At 44.8% G+C, this 21,231-nt stretch overlaps 1 protein-coding gene across 6 annotated transcripts in view; it reads right to left on the bottom strand.

Annotated features, from left to right (window-relative positions):
• Window positions 1–20,197, bottom strand: part of CNNM1 (cyclin and CBS domain divalent metal cation transport mediator 1) — a 68,236-nt gene extending 48,039 nt beyond the window's left edge. For all 6 annotated transcript variants that reach the window (XM_054503720.1, XM_054503721.1, XM_054503723.1 and 3 more), the window contains exon 1: window positions 18,563–20,197. In XM_054503720.1, the coding sequence (XP_054359695.1) occupies window positions 18,563–20,135 (1,573 nt within the window). In that variant the 5' untranslated portion in view covers window positions 20,136–20,197. The remainder of the gene's footprint in view (window positions 1–18,562) is intronic.
• Between the last annotated feature and the right edge of the window lie 1,034 nt (window positions 20,198–21,231).

Below are 21,231 nucleotides of genomic sequence, written 5' to 3'. Positions count from 1 at the left end.
CCTGGCTACACATTGGAGTCACATACTGATGCCTGTGTCCCACCCACAGAAATTCTGATCTAATTGATCTTGGATGAGGCTGGGACACTGGAATGTTTAAAACTTGTTCAGGTGATTCTAATGGGCACTTGCAGTTAAGAACTTCTGCTCCTGTCCTTGATCTTCTGCTCATCTCTCTTGCTGATTAAAGATCCCAGCAAAGCCTACTAATTTAAATATCACAATCACATCTTTCCTGAGAACTGGATTTATATCTGAACATAGGTGTGTATTTTTTTGTTTTGAGACAGGGCCTCACTCTGTTGCCCAGGTTGGAGTGCAGTGGTGCAATCTCAGCTCACTGCAACCTCCGCCTCCCAGGCTCAAGGGATCCTCCCACCTCAGCCTCCTGAGTAGCTAGGACAACAGACTCAAGCCGGCAGGCCTGGCTATTTTTTGTTTGTTTGTTTGTTTGTTTTTGTAGAGATGGGGCTTTGCAATGTTGCCCAGGCTGGCCTCGAACTCCTGAGCTGAAGCAATCTGCCCACTTTGGCCTCCCAAAGTGCTGGCATTACAGGTGTGAGCCACTGCACCTGGCCTTGATGTCTATTTTGAACACCCTTCCTGTTTTAGATATTTTGCCTGAGCTGTCCTCTTGTCAAAATCACTTACCCAAATAGGAACTCCTAATCTTCAAGACACATTGCCCCTGCTCTTCCTCCGTCTTCACTACAGTAAATGATACCATTAACTCTAGTTACCCTAAGTCATAACCCAAGAGTCATCTTTTATCTTTCCTTTATGTCAATTTAGAAAAAAATCCCCACATTCTTTCAATTCTTCTTCCTTTATTCTTTTAACAAGTACTTACTGAATGACTACTACGTGCCGAGCACTCTTCTAGGCACTTGAAATGCAGCAATGAGCACAATGCACAAAATCATTTTCCTCCTGCAGCTTACACTCTTGTAAGTAGAGGTAAGAGATAATAAAGCAAACACATATCTAAAATATATAGCATAAGGCTGGGCGCCGTGGCTTAAGCCCATTATCCCAACACTTTGGGAGGCTGAGGCAGGAGGACTGCTTGGGCCCAGGGGTTTGTGACCAGCCTGGGCAATGAATCAAAACTTCATCTTTACAAAAAATTAAAACAAATTTGGCCAGGTGGGGTGGTGCATGCCTGTAGTCCCAGCTGCTTGGGAGGCTGAGGCAGGAGGGTTGTTTGAGCCTAGGAATTTGAGTCTGCAGCTAGCAATGATTGCACCAATGCACTCCAGCCTGGGTGACAGTGAGATGTTGTCTCAAAAAAAAAAAAAAAAATATATATATATACACACACACACACACACACACACACATCATATATATAAAAATATATATATAGCACAGTGCTAAGGGGAAAGCAAAGCAGGGAATAGTGATGAGGGAGTGTGTGGGAGTGAGAGAACAGGTGTTACAATTTTAGGGAGGGGAGACCGGGGATGAACTCCCTGAGGCGATGTTTCAATAAAGCCCTGAAGGCGGTGAGGTAGGGAGTCCTGTGGAGATCTCTGCAGTAGAACAGGGTGTAAAGGCCATGCATTGGGAGTGTAACTGATGTGCTTAAGGAATGGCAAGGAGGCCAATGCGGTGGCTGTAGAAACTGGGAGAGGAAAGTAGTGGGAGCCAAGGTCAGGGAGTTGAGGGGTGGGGGAGGTGCCAATGTGACAGAGCCACGAAGGCCTTTGTAAGGACTTTGGGTCTTACTCTCAGTGACATAAAAAAAAGCCATTGCAACATTTGTGTGTGTGTGTGTGTGTGTGTGTGTGTGTGTGTGTGTTGCAAAAAGGTGACATGATTTGACTTATGTTTTTGTTTTTGTTTTCGTTTTTTGAGACAGAATCTTGCTCTGTCCCCCAGGCTGGAGTGCAGTGGTGTGATCTTGGCTCACTGCAACCTCCGCCTCCCAGGTTCAAGTGATTCTCTGCCTCAGCCTCCCAAGTAGCTGAGATTACAGGTGCCTGCCACCATGCCAGGCTAATTTTTTTGTATTTTTAGTAGAGATGGGGTTTCACCATCTTGGCCAGGTTAGTCTTAAACTCCTGACCTCATGATCCACCTGCCTCCGCCTCCCAAAGTGCTGGTATTACAGGTGTGAGCCACCATCCCTGGCCGACTTATATTTTAAAAGGAACTCTAACTGCTGTGTTTTTTTTTTTTTCTTTTAACTTTTATTTTGGGTTCAGGGTATATGTGCAGGTTTGTTATCTAGGTAAATTCATGTCACAGAGGTTTGGTGTACGGATTACTTCATCACCCAGGTGCTAAGCATAGTACCCAATAGGTATTTTTTTCTAATCCTCTCCCTCCTCCAGTGTCTGCTGTTGCCCTCTTTGTGTCCACGTGTTCTCATTATTTAGCTCCCACTCATAAGTGAGAACATGCGGTATTTGGTTTTCTGTTTCTGCGTTCATTTGCTAAACTGCTGTGTTAAGAATAGACATAAGGCCGAGTGCAGTGGCTCACGCCTGTAATCCCAGCACTTTGGGAGGTTGAGGCAGGAGGGTTGCTTGAGCCCAGGAGTTCCAAGATCAGCCTAGACAACATAGTGAAAGCCTATTTCTATAAAAAATTAAAAATATTAGCTGGGCATGGTGGCTCATGCCTGTAATCCCAGCTACTAAGGAGGCTGAGGTGGGAGGATCACTTAAGGAGTGTGTTTGGCAAAAAGAGTAGGAGCTCAGTTTTGGGCAGGTTGAAGTCTGAGATGTATTTTATTTAGACTTCTAAGTGGAGATGTTCAGTGGCAATTAGAAATGTAAGTCTGGAGTTCATGTTGATAAGTTTGGCAGAATGAATGAAATAACTGAGGGAATGAGAGTAGACAGAGATCAATTTCTGAGCCCTGAGGCACTGTAACATTTAGAGGTCACAGAAATGCAACATTCATGGGACAAATATTTGAGCATCTGCTATGGGTAGGCACTGTGCTAGGTGCTGAAGATACATCAGTGGATATGATGTAGGCAGAACCAGTAAAGGAGACTGAGGAGGAATGTTCACATGTAATGAAGTCTAAGAGATTTTTTTTCCTCCTCTAATTCAAAGTGTCCTAATTTCTATGCCCTCATCCCATCTTGGACAACTGCACCAATATCCTAACCATTCATCCTTTTGGTTTTTCTAGCTGTAATACATCTTGTACACTAAAACCAGATTAACGATCCCCCAAATACTGCACTTGTGAGGTTACTCCCCATCTCAATCACATGTAGGAGGATCATTTAAGACTAAGCAGGATCATTTCTGAACAGTTCTTCCTTGCATTAAAGGCTCCCATGATTTCTTGGTATTTTTTTGCCTTCTTTCCCACTACTATGTCGAAATGTATTGTTCATAAAATAGCTGGTCCAGAGGCAATGCAGAATCAAGGGTGGTGGCTCATAATCCCAGCACTTTGGGAAGCTGAAGTGGGAGGATCGCTTGAGGCCATGAGTTCAAGACCACCCTGGGCAACATGGTAAGACCCCATCTCTTAAAAAAATTTTTTTAAATTAAAAAATATAAAAGAAAACAAAAATAAAATAACTGGTCCAAGAATACTCCGCCAATAAATGGTGAAGCCAAAATTGAGCCCTGGCTAGGATTTTTGGAAAGCTTCAAGACCCAACTAGAAAAGGCTGGATACATTAAGCTCAGGCCTCTCAGATACAGAACTGGTCTTGGAGACTGCCTGGGCGGTCAGTTTGACTCTCTCTCTCCAGGTTCAGCCTAACCATACCAAGAATCCCCTGCTTAAAAATCACCATGGTGACCCAGAGTGATTTGGCTAAGCTTTGGCAGATGGTGTCATTCTCAGGTCACAAACCAACCTCAGATATGAGGATGATACATTGAAAGGCAAACAGGGCCAACTTTAGTCATCACTTAGTTCTGGGCCAGCCAGGGACTGTGGTCAAGCTAGGCTAGTCCCTGGGAGAAGAGACATATGTGGACTCTCAGGGGCACTATTCGAAGTAAGCTAGATACCTGAGATGATCTTAAAATCCACGCTTTTGAAGGTTTTCATTGCAGCTGAAGACAGCCTATAGATTCTTCAGTGTTCTCCATATCATTTTTGATCTAAACCAAGCTGAATCCTGAGACTCCATTTCCTAGTTTTTGCCATAGTAGTTTCTGCAATACCTACTGTACATTGGGTGCATATGTTACCTCTGGTCTTCATAATATCTCTACAAAAGGGGGATTGTTATTACTAATATGTAGATGAGGAAACCGAGACTTGGAAAAATAAAGTGACTTATCCAAGGACAATATTAGTATGTGATGGAGCCAGGAACAACCCCAGGTCTGTCTGCCTCTTGACCTTGTGCTCTTTCCAACACAATGCAGACTCCACATTCCAGGCCAAATCTCAGGTTTACTGTCTCTGACGTGTTAAGAGCAATGGGCACATATTCTGTAAATGCCTAGAGGCTGCAGGAAGGCATGCTGAGCTAATGCCTGGCACCTCGCTAGTGATTAGCAAGGGAGGAGAACGGCTTTGAACTGGGAAGGGGAAAGGAGTCACAATTCCACCTCCTCGCTACACTTCTGCCTTCAAGTCCAAGCCTTCTTATGTTTAGCCTGATATTTTATTTTAGCAGACTGATTGGAGCTTTGAGGAGTTTTGTTTATATGGCTGTGATATTTGTGTATATGGTCAGGTTTTTTTATTTGCCTGAGATGTCTGAGGAAGGGCAGAGTGATGGGGGAGGAAACTGAATTCTAACTGATGACAGGATAAAAGAAATGGAAGGAACCTCCCACAGCCCAATTTTCATCCCCTGGGCCCTACCCAAAATAAACAGCTTTCAATTTTGTTTTCTTATTATATACAGTTTTACATGGGCTGGATCAGAGAGAGAAAGGACTTGTTATACAAGATGACTAACTGTATACAATTCATTTAACTACATCAGGGAGGTAAGAGGTAAATGGTGGAGTCTCTTTAGGGCTATACTGGAATTGTCTTCAGCCTTCACAGTAAACTCACAATGTAGTATCACTATTCCCTCCCACCCCCCCCTTTTTTTTGAGACGAAGTCTCGCTCTGTTGCCTAGGCTGGAGTGCAATGGCATGATCTCAGCTCACTGCAACCTCCACCTCCCGGGTTCAAGTGATTCTCCCGCCTCAGCCTCCTGAGCAGCTGGGATTATGGGCACCCGCCATCATGCCCGGCTAATTTTTATATTTTTGTAGAGATGGGGTTTCACTATGTTGGCCAGGCTGGTCTTGAACTCCTGACCTCAGGTGATCTGCCCACCTCGGCCTCCCAAAGTGCTGGGATTACAGGGGTGAGCCAGCACACCTGGCCTTTCTTCCTTCTTCTTAAAAAGGGAATAGGCCGGGCGCAGTGGCTTATGCCTGTAATCCCAGCACTTTGGGAGGCCACGCGGGCTGATCACCTGAAGTCAGGAGTTCGAGACCAGCCTGGTCAATATGGTGAAACCCCATCTCTACTGAAAAAAACAAAACAAAAATTAGCTGGGCGTGGTGGCAGGTACCCGTAATCTGAGCTACACAGGAGGCTGAGGCAGGAGAATCACTTGAACCCAGGAGGCAGAGTTTGCAGTGAGCCGAGACCGTGCCACGGCACTCCAGCCTAGGTGACAGACGGAGACTCCATCTCAAAACAAAAAAACAAAACAAAACAAAAAAGAAGGAAGACAAGTGTCAGAGTGATATAGTGACCCGCCCCAGTTGTAGCTAATCAACGAAGGTGCTGGGATCTGAGTTCAGGCCTCTGGGACCCTCTCTCTGTGTCCATGGCTCCATGGTCTGAGGTGGCAAGTCAGACATGTGAGTTCTGGTTCCACCTCTGTCACTAACATTGAGCAGGACACTTCTGTCTTTAGATCTCTGGTGCTGCATATACAAAATGGGGAAAAAACGCTGACCTCACATTTATGGTGAGCACAAAATGAATTACTAAATTGGAAATTTTGTTTATATGGCTGTGATATTTGTTTATATGGTCATTAAAAAAATTTGCCAATAAATAAACATAACGCCTTTGCAACTATGAGGGATTATCATTGCTCTTTTTAGTATTTGTCCTTTCTGTGCCTCAGTTTTCTCAATCATAAAAGATGTGCCGGGTGGTCACGGTGGCTCATGCCTGTAATCCCAGCACTTTGAGAGGCCGAGGTGAGCAGATCACCTGAGGTCAGGAGTTTGAGACCAGCCTGGCCAACACAGTGAAACCCCATCTCTACTAAAAATACAAAAATCAGCTGGGAGTGGTGGCAGGTGCCTGTAATCCCAGCTACTTAGGCTGAAACAGGAGAATTGCTTGAAACCGGGAGGTGGAAGTTGCAGTGAGCCAAGATTGTGCCACTGCACTCCAGCCTGGGCGACAAAAGTGAGACTCCATCTCAAAAAAAAGAAAGAAAGAAAAAAAAAAAAGATGGGACCAGGTGATCACCAAGGTTCCATTTCTGGCTCTAAAATTCTATGCTTTTATAAGTCTAAACAGTTCTGGGCTACAAAACAGTTTGGTTTTACAGGATACTTATTTGCAATGATATATGCCAGAATTTTAACAGTGCTGTTAGAGCCTCTTGTGTTTATAAAGGGCTCTGAGCTCCTAATCTTTGTATCTTAATATTCGAAAGCCTCCTTTGGAATAAGATGAGAAACAGCTACCTTGACACATACTAGATTTTTGTTGTTGTTGTTGTTGTTGTTTTTAACTATACAATCAAGTGAAATCATTCTCTACCAAATTAGGAAGAGAAACACAAAAATGTTATTCTACCAATCCTGCAGCAACCGTCTTGATATGGAAAAACAAAACTGTCCCTTTCTCTATCTTAAAAAAAAGGCTGTACTTTATAGTAATTATCCTGCTCTATTTTATCAGAAATAATCAACACTTTTATCACAAAATAACTTCTTGAGCCACTAAAAGGCAATTATAAAAAAGCCAACTGTGTCATCCAGAGCACCATGGTAACCAACATCACTAGGGCATGAAAAAATAGTTGTTCGTCACTAGAATCTCAGCCAGTTGGTGGTTTGGCTTGCTAAGCAACACTGTAAAAATAGCCGAGTAACAACCCATTATCTGGAGGTCTGACTTCCCACTGTTTTGAATATGGTCCCAGAAAGAACTGTCCCAGGTCTCTCCATTGACTCCCTACCCTAGGCTTACAGTCAAAACCTAACTAATCATTTAACCAACAAGTATTGATTGAAGCATACTATATATCAGCACATGATTCTCAACACGGTATTCACTTAGTTTATCTGTGAAACAGAAACTGTAAGTGAGATGAACACAGGAAGACTGGTTTTGTGGAGAATGGTGGGGCAGGGATTTGCGGGAGGCAGATTCAAAGAGAACTAACAGCTGTCAGCCAGAGGACAGAAAAAAATGTAAAAAATAGGGAATACAGCATAAAATAACTACACTCTCATGATCATGATCCTGCGTCATCAAGAAAAGATTAAGTTATATTTAGAATCCTTTGTTAAGGAAGGCAGGAATGGGTACAAAACATTTTAGAAATATCACCATCAAAAATGGTTAAAATTTACAGTTTTAGCATTTGAAGGAAACAAAATTATGTTTGACAAATATCTCCGGCTGCCTAGCTCCCCATTTTGCTGGAAGAAAAGCAGCGTTATGATAATGGCTTTCCCAGCGTTCAGACACAGTGTCGGCTCCCTCTCTGCCTTTCTTTTTCAGCTCAAACTCCTGCCTTAGCTGGAACACTCTTTCCCTTCATAATTGCTTAGCAGGGTCCTTCTCCTTCTTTTAAGGCTGAGCTGAAATTCCATTTTCCCAGAAAAGTTTTCTCAGATCATCCAGGGACTATTTCTCCCTTCCCTTTTCACCCACAGATGTTTTCTGGATTCCCTTGCCTGTACCCCAGGCCACCTCATATCATCATTTCCATCATGGCCCTTCCCTCTTTCTTGTTCCTGGAGGGCAGGGTCAGCACTGCATTTATATCCATGTCTATCTGCTGAGCCCTGGTACTCAGTACATGCTACTGAACTGACCTGCCCAGACGATGTTGAGAGTCACTGGAGGAAAACGGGAGGGTGGCTGGCAGAGGTGGCACTTTCCCTCCTGGATGTTACACAGCCCAGGAGCCCAGCATGGCACCCATGCTGGCCCTCATTCCTCAGGGCCTTTGCATGTCTGTTCCTGTCTCCTGGGAAGCTCTTCCTCTGATGAATTCCTTCTCACCGTCCTTTAGGATTCAGCTCAAATACCACTTGGCGAGGGAGAGTCTGTCTTTACCTATAAGACCAAGTCTATCTATTATATGTTCAGAGCTCCCTATACTTTTTCTTCAACTCACTTAGGACAATTTGTAATTATTTATTGCTTGGTGTCTCCTACTCGACTACAAGCCCTAGGAGGGCAGGAATGGTGTCTGTCTTGTCCACACTGCATCCCCAGTGCCTAACACAGGCCTGACAGAGAAGAATGGCCATTAAATACAGGAAGGAAGGAAGGAAGGAAGGAAGGAAGGAAGGAAGGAGGGAAGGAGAGAAAGAGAAAGAAAGAAAGAGAGAGAGGGAGGGAGGGTGGCAGGGAGGGAAGGAAGGAAGGAAGGAAAGAAGAGAGAGAAAGAAAGAAAAGAATTGAGGAGAATCCCATTTTGAAAAGGAACATAACAGTAGCAAATAAAAAGAGAATTTAGAGTTGTTATTGAAGGTCCCAGAATCTCCAAACATGGGCCTAGAAGGAACTCGTTTTAAGACAGTACTACTAGGAAAACCCATAGACCTTCCTCGGAGACACCCAAATGCTTTAAGGGAGCGAGAAACACAATCAAATGTATTTGGTAGCTAAAAAATGGAATTGAGATGAGCTATGATATTCTTCAAATAAAAGAATACTCACAAAGGATGATAAATAGAAAAAATGGAATTTAACTGCAGCCTGTGGGATTTAGATAGATAAAAAGTTTGACAATGAAGGCTGGTATGGCCTGGAAAAGATAACTAAATCTGAAAAAAGTGTGAATGAGATTCTCTCACAGGTTTTTTTACTGCCCCTTCCAGTTCAGATTCTATTGTTACCTGGCATTTCTTTTGCCAGGTTGGAAAAAAAAGAATATAACATTATAACAATCACGATGAAAATGTTTAAAGGAAAAAACCCCACAAGTTTATCATCTTGAATATTAATTATTTTCACTTTTTCATTTCCTTTCATTCTTTCTCTCTATATACAATGGACTACACTTGGTTTACTGTTTGCTCTATTACAAATTTTACTAATTATTATTTAGCAACATTTAACACATTTTAAAAACGTAATACAACTATTTATAACAGTGAAATGTAACTGTGAATGAAAAAATTTATTTTCTTTTATGGAAGACAAAGAATATAGCACTAATGTTTTGGCAGGTGTAGAATTAAGCAATGGAATGGTTATTCTTCCTGCAAAAATAGCTAAGGTCAGCATTTGGAGTGTAAAGTAAAACACTGGCTTTTTGGACTAGATTATTCTGCAGTGAAAAGGTCACATTGTGTGTCTGGGCCAGAAGCACTTACTGGCTGGTTGGAATACTTTAGGCCAGAGGTCCCCAACCTTTTTGGCACCAGGGACAGGTTTTGTGGAAGATGATTTTTCCATGAATTGGGGTGGGAGGAGGGCGGTTTGGGGATGGAACTGTTGTTCCACCTCAGATCATCAGGCATTAGATTCTCATAAGGAGCACACAACCTGGATTCCTTGCATATGCAGTTCACAATAGGGTTCTCGCTCCTAATGCCCCAGCTGATCTGACAGGAGGTGGGGTTCAGACAGTAATGCTTGCCCACTGCTCACCTTCCACTGTGCGGCCCAGTTCCTACCAGGCCACAAACTGGTACCGTTCTGCAGTCTGGGGCTTAGGGACCCCTGCTTTAGGCAACAGACCACTTGCAGGAAGATCAAAGATGGAAGAGGATATTTTTAGCTCCATAATGTCTGCCTAGCTCACCACTGTATTCCCAGAGTCTAGCGTAATGCCTGGCCCGAAGCAGGAATTCAAAAAATGTTTACTGAATGAATCAATGAATAAGCAAAGACTGAGTATGCATTGTGCAGTAGGCTGTGTTACAGCCATGCTAGTGTACAGGTGGAGCAGCCTAGCATATGTGGGTTGTGCTCTTTTATTTGCAAAGATGGTGTTACTAGCCCAGCAAAGCTAAATTGTTTGAGTTAAATGTCAGTCAGTGCTGTATTACTCAGAAGCTTTGACTTCAGAACAAAGCTTTATTCCTTTCCCCTGTTGTCTATACAGAACTCGGTGTCTTTTAAAAGCAATCCAATAATAGAGTAGTAAATTTAAGAAGTATGATAAGTCTCTATGGCTCCATTTTTAAAATTAGTCTTCCCAAATTATAGAACTCAACCCTGAGGAAACTATAGCAAAAATACCATCCTATAAGAAAATCACTCTTAGGATTAGAATGGGACATTTGATTTGTGCTTGAGGGCAGGACAATGGGTTTTTCCTTTTGTTTTCTTTTTAAGAATTTCATTAAGATTGTTATTATGTGCAATATATTTTTAATATGACAAAATATTGAGTTACTATTTCAGGACAGTGGGATGATTATCTTCATATGATTTTCATACTTCTTTTTTCTACTATTCTATACTTAAATTTTTTTCTGTATAAATTATAGAAACATAAACTTCAGTAAAAAATTTATAAAAGCAAAATATGACTGGGTGCAGTGGCTCAAACCGGTAATCCTAGCACTTTGGGAGGCCGAGGCTGGCAGATTGCCTGAGCTCAGGAGTTCGAGACCACCCCAGGCAACACGGTGAAACCTCGTCTCTACTAAAATACAAAAATTTAGCCGGGCATGGTGGCACATGCCTGTAGTCCCAGCTACTTGGGAGGCTGAGGCAGGAGAATCGCTTGAACCTGGGAGGCGAGATCACAACACTGCACTCCAGCCTGGGTGACAAAGTGAGACTCCATCTCAAAAAAAAAAAAAAAATGCCACCTAGTCATAGTTATTGTATCCTCCATGTTCCCATTGCATTTTTGTATTTCTAGTATAGCACTTTCATTTTAATGCTTTATGTACCAAGGTCTGTCTTACCCATATCCTGTACTTATATACTGAGACATGACTTGTAAATTCAAGGTCACTGGAAGTCATGGGAAAGGTGAGTGTCCAGCTTGCCTTCTAGCTTTGCAAAGGGAAGTGCTATTCATCCACTATGCTTTAGGCTCTTTGGGAACAGAGATTTTTATCTCATACCCCTAACTCTTAGCACAGTGCTTTACATGTGAAAAGAAATTGGTGTAATAAATATTAATAGATGTACCTAAAGAAGCTGAGAAACAGATGCAACACTTTTCTTCGAACACGAACAAACTTCTAAGTTTGATTTGTTCTTCTGCATAGTCCAAAATGATTTAATTGATTTACTAGCGCTCTGCAGATCTCTTCCATTATATTAAAGTTTAACTCCTTAAGTCATCCATTCAGTCTTTAAACAAACATTTATTGAAAATTTACTATGTGTCATATCCATCATTAGCTGCTGGAGCTACAAAGATAGATAAGACAGTTTTGCCCTGGAGATGCTCATTATATGGGCGGGAGGCACTTATAAACAAACACTGATAGTACAGCTTGTTAGTTCAATGACTGAGATATGCACATAAAACAATGAAGCTGGCCCAAAAAATCTATTTTTGTATTTTGGAGTTTATAGGAGAAGTTTCCCAGAGGAGGAGGCCCCTAAGCTGAGTGTCAAAGAGCTGGCAGTGAATTAGTCAGGCAAAGCATATTCCTGACAGAAGTGCAGTGTGAATAAAGGGACAAAGGCAAGAACAGCACAGTGCACCACAGAGTTCAGCGTTGCTGGAGGGTAAAGCTGTGGCAGGGAGTGGTGAGCGATGAGGCTGGAGGGGAGGGCAGGAAGCAGGTCATGTGTGCATTGCTGGCTGCCTTACCAGCTTAGCCTCTCTCCCGTAGGCAGCGGGGAGCTGCAGAAGGGTTTTAAGTAGTGACATTACCGGAGATTATTTTAGTGGCACTAGAGAGAACGAATTTGAGGGAGACAAAAACGTGAAAAAGTGTAACTTCTTAGGAGGCATTTGCATAAATGAGTAATAGACTTGTGTTTATATTTAATAATCATAGCTAACATCTACTTAGTACTTATATGAAAGGTAGTAAGTGACATTACTGGAGATTATTTTAGTGGCACTAGAGAGAACGAATTTGAGGGAGACAAAAACGTGAAAAAGTGTAACTTCTTAGGAGGCATTTGCATAAATGAGTAATAGACTTGTGTTTATATTTAATAATCATAGCTAACACCTACTTAGTACTTATATGAAAGGTAGTAAGTAAGCACAATGCAATAGTCTTAATATTTCACAAAATCTTATGAGTAAATATTAGTATTATTTGCATTTTACAGCTAATGAAACAGACATAAACAGTTAAGTAATTTGCCCAGGGCCAGTATCAACCCAGGCATTCTAGTAAGTCTTATGTTCTATTTTTGAGACAGGGTCGCATTCTGTTGCCCAGATTGGAGTTCAGTGGCATGATCTTGGCTTACTGCAACCTCCGCCTCCCAGGCTCAAGCAAGTCTCCTCCCTCAGCCTCCCAAGTAGCTGGAATTACAGGTGTGTGCCACTACTGCCCGGCTAATTTTTGTATTTTTAGTAGAGACGGGGTTTCACCGTGTTGGCCAGGCTGGTCTCTAACTCCTGGCCTCAAATGATCCACCTGCCTCGGCCTTCCAAAGTGCTCAGATTACAGGTGTGAGCTACCACGCCTGGCCAAATCTTATGTTCTTAATCACTATCCTGTTTGTTTAATTTCTGTCTCCTGTATTAGAGTGAAGCTCTGTGCAGACAAGGACTATGTTGATGATGTTCTCCACTGTGCCAACACAACTATTTGCTGAATAAAATCAGCAAATAACCTAAGTGGAACAAATAGTGGATTAAATTATGTACAGATTTAAGAAATCGTCATGCACTGCTTAACTATGGAGACACTCTGAGAAATTCATTGCTAGGCAATTTCATGATTGTGTGAACATCATAGAATGTACTCACACAAAACCTAGAGGATACAGTGTACTACACACATAGGCTATCTGTTATAACCTATTGCTCCTAGGCTACAAACCTGTAGAGCATGTTACTGTGCTGAATACTGTAGGTAATTGTAACACAATGGTAAGTATTTGTGTATCTAAACATAGTAAAGGTAATGTGTTGCCTTACGATGATGTTAGGTGTTATGACCACTAGGACATCACTAGGTGACAGGAATTTTTCAGCTCCAATGTAATCTTATAGGACCACCATCGTACATGCAGTCCATCATTGACCAAAACGACATATGACTGCAGTTGGATGCAATATTGGCATCCAATTATTTGGCCAGCTTTGGTGATTGTTATGGACTGAATGTTGTCTTCCCACAAAATTCGTATGTTGAAGCCGTAACAACCCCCAGAGAGGCCTCTAAGGAAGTACAGTAGTTAAGATTACATGAGCGCATAAGGGTTGGCCCTAATCCAACAGGATTGGTGTCTTTCTAAGAAGGGAGGACCAGAGCCTCTTGCTCTCTGTGGGTATGCACTGAAGAAAGGCCACGGAGAGAAGGCACCCATCTGCAAGCCAGAAAGAGCGTCCTCACCAGAAACTGAGTTGGCCAGAACTTTGATCTTGGACGTCAAAACCTCGAATTGCGAGAAAATAAGTTTATGTTGTTTAAGTCACCAGTCTATGCTATTTTGTAATGACAGCCTGTGCAGATGACAATGATTAATAGGGTGAGGTGAATGCAAACGAAAGCTTTCTAGCCTGGGAGACTAAAGGGACAAGTGGTGCCACTTATTGGGGATAGAGGCCCATGAAGAGGAACAGGAGAGATTTGCTGGGATCAAGGAACAACATTAATTATTCTGTACTTAGGGTTCACCTCACTCAAACATAGAAATATCGAAGTTAGGTATTTAAAACCATTTATTCAATAAATGTTTATATATCCCCTAGCCATGGTGGTCACTGTACTTGTCCTGAGAATACAAAGTAAATAAGATTCATTCTCTGCCCTCAAGGAACTTACAGTCCAGTGGTGAGAAATACTGTTCCCTTTTGTAAACGTAGCACTGTAGTGTGAAAGACGATTTTCCTCTTCTCCATTTCTAAAGACTTGCAACTCATAAGAAGTAAAAAGATAAAATCCCATATCATCACCTGTAATTGCAGAGTTGTTTAAGATTGGACAAGAGAAGGTATATAGAAATGTTTTGTCAAGTGCAATATGCATGTTAGCAATTACTGTAATTATAAAGCTACATTACTAACCTGCAGAAACTGGAGGTGAATCAGCCATGGGCAGCAATCAGAGGTGAAAAGGCTACCTTTGAACCCTGAGTGTGGAAGGAATTCCAGGATAGAGGAAGGAATAAGATGGGCATAGCTGGGAAAGAACAGGCTTTGGGGTCCTACAGATGTAGTTCACATCACAATTCAGTGGGTTATTAGATATGGAAAGTTGTACAAGTCATGCTATTGGTCTGAGCTTCAGTTTCCTCATCTGTAAAATGGAGTTAATAACATCTACCCAGGAGGGTTGCTCTGAGTATGTAAAGGGCCTGGCATGGTGCCTGGAAGAACTGTTGGTGCTCAATTAATGGTAACTGTGGCTCCTATTAATATCATAATTTTCCTCTTCTACCTTCTAAGGGGTTTGTTGGTGGTTAAGTTACTCGAGATGAAAGGAAGTAAGGAAAATGGAAGAGCTATTAAAGACCTGCTTTAAAAATTATTTTATTATTATTTATTTATTTATTTTGAGACAGAGTCTTGCTCTGTCACCCAGGCTGGAGTACAGTGGCACGATCTCGGCTCACTGCAACCTCCACCTCCTGTCTCAGCAATTCTCCTGTCTCAGCCTCCCAATTAGCTGGGATTACAGGTGTGTGCCACCACACCTGGCTCATTTTTGTATTTTTAGTAGAGACGGGGTTTCACCACGTTGGCCAGGCTGGTCACGAACTCCTGACCTCAGGTGATCCACCCACCTTGGCCTCCCAAAATGCTGGGATTACAGGCGTGAGCCACCGCACCCAGCCAAAAAAGTTATTTTTAAAGGTAAAGAAAAGCAGTTCAACCCAGCTTTCATCTCCTAACCTATGGTGCAAATGTGTAACTCCTAAAGAAAATGACCACTACGTTATATGGCTTGCAGCCTAAGAGCATCCACCTTGTTCATTATGTCTTATATTCCATCCTAAGTAGATCTACCAAACACTGTTATAAGGGGTCTCTGAAGGCAATACTCCTCAAACTTTAATGTCACATAGGAGCCACCTGGAGACTTGCTAAAATGCAGATTTTCATTCAGTGGATTTAGGGTGAAGCATAAAATTCTGCATTTCTAATAAGCTCCCAGGTGATACTCATGCTGCTGTTTCATGGACGTTACTTTGAGGAAGTAGCAAGGCTATGAAAGGAAGTGGAAATATCTTCCTTGGTATAGTATTCTCTGTAATGGCTTGCTTCTCTTTAGTGATCTACCTAAATACAAAGTAGCTATTAATATAACACTAAAGGAGCTTTTTTTCGACCAGGTTTAGAAATTCTGCACAGGGATTCATTTCAGATCAATATCAACTTTTTGGAACAGCTTACTATGTACAAGGCACTGTGTAAGGTGCTGGGGATATAAGAGTTGATATGACAATTCCTGCTTCAAAAGACTCCTCATTATGCCCTGTATATTGCTAACCTCCTGAGGACTGTCTTCTTGTCTCCCCTGTTGCCTAAAACTGTATAGATGTTTAAAAAATACTAAATGAGGCCAGGTGCAGTGGCTCACGCCTGTAATCCCAGCACTTTGGGAGGCCAAGGTAGGTGGATCACCTGAGGTCAGGAGTTCAAGACCAGCTTGGCCAACATGGTGAAACCCCATCTCTACTAAAAATACAAAAATTAGCCAGGTGTGGTGGTGCACTCCTGTAATCACTGCTACTTAGGAGGCTGAGGCGGAAGAATTGCTTGAACCCAGGAGACAGAGTTTGCAGTGAGATGGCGCCGAGATGGCGCCACTGCATTCCAGCCTGGGTGACAGAGTGAAACTCTGTCTCAAACAAACAAACAAACAAACAAACCTAAACAAACGAATGAATGAGTTCATAGGAGTTTCATTTAAAACATCTTCTGCCAGCACATGACAATGAGACACTATCTTAACTGCTCTGTATCTTAACTATCACTTTTAAGAGGTGACTGAGTTAAAATAAGGCCATTAGAGTGGGCCCTAATCCAACCTGACTGGTGTCCTTGTTAGATGAGAAAATTTGGACACACAAGGAGACACCAGGGATGCATGCATACAGAGGAAATATCATGTCAGGACACTGTTAGAAGGTGGTGACTGCAAGCCAAGGAGAGTGGCCTCAGAAGAAACCAAACCTGCCAGACACCTTGATCTTGGACTGCTAGCCCCCAGATCTTTGAGGAAATAAATTTCTGTGGTTTATGCCACCCAATGCCCAGATCTAAGACCCTACTTCTGTAAGATACACAAAATGTAAGCATAATTCTAAGAGTGGATAGATGAACCTCAAGTTGCAGTGGGAACTATGAATGCAAGGATTAAGGCGAGATGGACTGAACAGGGTGAGACAGCAGCCAAAAATGGACTAAAATAGCTGCCATATATACATTTCTCTCCCTTCTCATCATACCAACACAAAGTCTAAGGCTGTTCTCTCAAATCTGAGACTGAAAGTAGCTTTTAGACCTTTTTCCCCCCGGAAAGGCTACATTTTAATATTTAATATGATTTCAAAATATTGTAGCAGGAACAAGACCCCAGATTTGTATTCAAAGTTCTAAAGATTATTTATGATGTTAAAGTAGTGAGATTGAATTTCCCTTCCCCTTCCCCTTCCCCTCCCTTCCCCTCCCCTCCCCTCCCCTCCCTTCCTTCCCTTCCCTTCCTTCCTCTCTCTCTCGCGCTCTCTCTCTCTCTCTCTCTCTCTCTTTCTTTTTTCAGACAGGGTCTTGCTCTGTTACCCAGGCTAGAGTTCAGTGGCACAGTCATAGCTCACTGCAGCCTCGGGCTCAAATTATCATGAGATTAAATTTTTGACAAAAAATTTATACAAAATGCCGTCAAATGAGAGTACTGCTAGCCACAAGGAAGCTGTATCTGAAGCTTGAATCTGAAGTCAAGGGATTGATTTTTTGGTTTTTGTTTTTAATAAACATTCCAACTCACATCAGATGAATGCCTCCTTCAAAGGAGTCATTCTGGAAAGTTCTACACTTATTCTAATTATGTCCCTGTTTTCAAATTATGATGTCTGGAGTTGCTTTCAGGGTTTGTGAGATAGTCTTTTGAATGCTCTCAGTGTTGACTCTTGAAAGGAGATTTGATTTTAAAAAACAATCAAGGGTTCTGGGCCAAATCTGGTGAACTAGGGGGGTGGTCAAACTGTGTAATGCCAAGAGGGGTGACTCTAATGTATCCAGGCTGATTTTTCTTGAGTGAATTTGTAGTCACCAGAAGGCACTTTCTGAAGACAAACTCAGACATGAAGTAAACATGTTATAAGCACGACATCAAGCTTGAGTTTGGACAGGAGGGTTGGAGGATGGTGGCGGCGCTGAAGGAAACCCCACTCATTTGGGTATGCAAGTTTTCTAGGATCTCCTCTACCCAGAATATTTCTTCAGATCCAGCTCTATCCTATTTCACAGGACCACAGTTCCCAGAATTACAAGGATGCTACTGCCTTAGTCAACTTTTAACCCCCAACCTGAGTACTTCCCTCCCCCAGGCAAAGACAGGGTCTTGCTCTTTTGTACAGTGGTGGGATTACAGCCCACTGAGCTTTGAACTCCTGGGCTCAAGTAATCCTCCTGCCTTGGCTTCCCAAAGTGCTGGGATTACAAGCACGAGCCACGGCGCCCGGCCCTGGACCTGAGTACTTGATATGTGTGCAATCAATACCTGATGGGAAGTTAAGTATGGGGAAGAATGTCTAAGGTGTTTGGGTTTAGTCTACATGATTCAAAAGGCAGAAGAGCTCAGAGGATTTGGAGACACACATTTCTGCTCTATATGAGGAAACACTGTCAGCCACTGGAGCTGTCCAGCAATGGAACTAGTTTGCTCTGTAAATAGTGAGCTTTCAGCCCTAGCAAGTTTAAAGCAAAGTCTGCTTGTATGGGAACCTGTAGAGGTGCCTCCTGTAATAGGTGGGGAGCTATGCAATGACCTTCAAGGGCTATCTCCCACCTACACAGTATCTGATACTTGGTAGGCCTTGGAAAAACACTGGTGGAATGGAATAAATAAGGAATATGGTGCATCTTGTGAATCAAGTAGAGGGGAAGAGGCCTGGGGTTCAATCAGGAGCAAGAAGTGAGGCAGAAGTGAGATGAAAATAACCAAGGAGCCAAGAGGTAGTCTTCCTTGGGTTTTTAGTACCATAGGAGTGAAATTGCTTCGGGTACTTAGAGCCTCACGTGCTTAGGAAAGGATAATACCTTTGAAGGGGATAGTAGTTGGGGGAGAAGATAGACTACTGCTCACCTTTCTTAAACTCCTCCAGAACCGTGTCCAGTCGGGTGTCATTGAAAACACAATGCAGCGGCCGGTTGTAGAAGCGGGTGACAGTGAGGAGCGGGGTGCAGTCGTCAGGATCCACGAAGGCCAAGTCCTTGACAAATAAAATGTCCACAATGTTGTGCCGCTGGTCACCCTCGTACACTGGGATGCGAGTGTAGCCGCTGCGCAGGATCTCAGAGACAGTGGCGAAGTCGAGCACCGCGTCTGAGCGCAGCATGAAGCAGTCTCCCAGGGGGGTTAGCACCTCCTCTACTACTTTGGTGCGCAGCTCCAGGGCACCCTGTATGATGTTGAGCTCCTCCTTCACCAGGTCGCTGTAGGGGTCTGCGGCCCGCAACGTCTCCAGCAGCTTCTCCCGCGTGTAGAATGTGCTTATCTCCTGGCGCAGCGCCCAGTCCAGCAGGCGGCCCAGCGGGTAGCACACGGGGAAGGCGGCTGCCATCAGAAGTCGGGTCAGGCACACGCTGTGCGAGGCGATGGCCAGCCCGTGCCGCGAACACACTGAGTAGGGGCAGATTTCGGCGCCCAGGAATACCGCGCCGGTGCACACGAGTGCCGGCAGCCACGGGAAGTGGATCCCCTCTTCGCTGTAGTCTTCCCCGGTGTCCCCGACGCCCGGCGGCAGCGAGGTGTACAGCCAGCCAGCCAGGGCCGCGTTGGCTCCGGCTTGGCCCAGGAGTAGGGTGCAGAGCAGATGGGTCCCCCTGCCGCGAACGGCCTGCACGCGGCGCGCCTGCTCCTGCTCGGCGGCCGAGCCGCTGTTCCGCAGCACCCGTAACTCCACCGGGTCCAGCGACAGCAGGCTCAGGCGCAGGCCGCTGAACAGGGCCGACAAGGCTAGCAGCAGGAGCGCCCCGAGCGCCCGCAGCCACGCAGGGGGCAGCAGGTCCCCGCCTGGGCCGTACAACCGCGGGCGGACACGCAGCAGGAAGCCGCCGGCGGCGCCGTGGTGGTGCCACGCGCGCCCATCCCAGGCGCAGAGTGAAAAGAGCTTCCCGCCACCGCCCGCGCCGCCCCGCTCCGCCTCGCCCTTGCGCAGCTCCCGCACTCGCACCTGGACCAGGGCCGAGCCTGCCACGCCCCCGGGACGCAAGGGCCCCAGGACTTCCACGTCCGATGCCCAGTCGCTCTGCTCCCGGCAGCGCTGCGGTCCCGGGGGGCGCGTGGGGACCGCGCTGGGGGCCACGCCGCTACCGCCCGGGGGCTCCTCGATGAACACGAGCCGCGGAGCCCAGTCGCCGGTGCCATTCTCCCCCGAGTTGAGGGTCGGTGAGGGCACCGGTGCGGCGGTGGCTGGTGGTCCTGGCTGGAAATAGACACGCAGGAGGAAGCTGGTGCCTTCGGCGGCGCGCAGGGTGCCCCCCTCAAGGGACACGCGGCCTCCAGCAGTGTCCTCGGGCCGCAGGCCCAGCAGCCAGGCGGCGGCGGCCGGGGGCCGAGGAGACAGGGAAAAGAAGAGCAGGAGCACAGCGCCTCGGCTGCAGCAGTCCCGGAGCCTGACACCCACCACTGCTGCCGCCGCTGCGGCCGCCGCCATCCTGCACCCAGCGCGGCTGCACGTGATACTGCAGAAAGCCGAGCGAGAGCTGGAGGGAGGAGGAGCCGGAGCCGGGAACCCAGCCGCAGGCAGGTCACCACGTGTACGCCCACTGCGCGCGTGGGCTGGTGGCAGTGGGCATTCAGACTCCGCCTGGGCAGGAGTTCCCCGCGGGAGGCTGGAGGCGGCCAGGCATCACCGCACTGTGCGTAGCGGGTACACACTTCGGTATATCTGAGATGGAGCCTGAAAAGTCTGGGTTTGCAGCATGGCCTCCTACTCCAAAATTAAGGTGCTCCTCTGCGAACTCCTACCCGGCAGTAATTCCCTGCCGGCTCCACTGCTTCCCCATTGGCCCGGGAAATTTCCCAACTTTTCGCTTTTCCTGCCACTTGCATTCCCCCTTCTGGTCAAAAGAATATTCTGGAGTCAAGTCTTGAATATGTGAAAACTTTTAGCCTCAACTCCAGCCGACCTTTCATTATTGTAAACATTTCTGGATTATTTAAGTTCAATTCTTAGTTAAGATTCGAATGTCCATCAATAAGAAACTGTTGAAATAAGTGAAACCACTGTGCAATGGAATACTATGCGGCAATAAAAAATAATGTGGTGGATCCATTGTATATGTGATATGGAAAAAAAATCTCCAGAGTAATTGTAGAAACAAAGTAAGGCACAGAACAGCAAGTATAATATGCTACCATTTGTGTTAAAAGTATTTATGTATAAATTTGCACACACACACATTTATATGAGATTTATTTATATATTTATTTATTTTGAGATGGAATCTTGCTGTGTCGCCCAGGGTGGAGTGCAGTGGCACAATCTTGGCTCACTGCAACCTCCACCTCCCGGGTTCAAGCGATTCTCCTACCTCAGCCTCCTGAGTAGCTGGGATTACAGGCATGTGCCACGGCACCCAGCTAATTTTTGTATTTTTAGTAGAGATGGGGTCTCACCGTGTTGGCCAAGCTGGTCTCGAACCCCTGACTTCAAATGATCCATCTGCCTCGGCCTCCCAGAGAGCTGGGATTACAGGCGTGAGCCACCGCGACCCACCGGTTACATCTTTTAATTAATTAATTAATTT

Source organism: Pongo pygmaeus, chromosome 8 (genome assembly GCF_028885625.2).
Source record: "Pongo pygmaeus isolate AG05252 chromosome 8, NHGRI_mPonPyg2-v2.0_pri, whole genome shotgun sequence".
In the NCBI taxonomy this organism is placed as follows: domain Eukaryota; kingdom Metazoa; phylum Chordata; class Mammalia; order Primates; family Hominidae; genus Pongo; species Pongo pygmaeus.
Note: the sequence above shows the minus strand (reverse complement) of the source record. Positions and strands in the feature narration are given on the sequence as shown.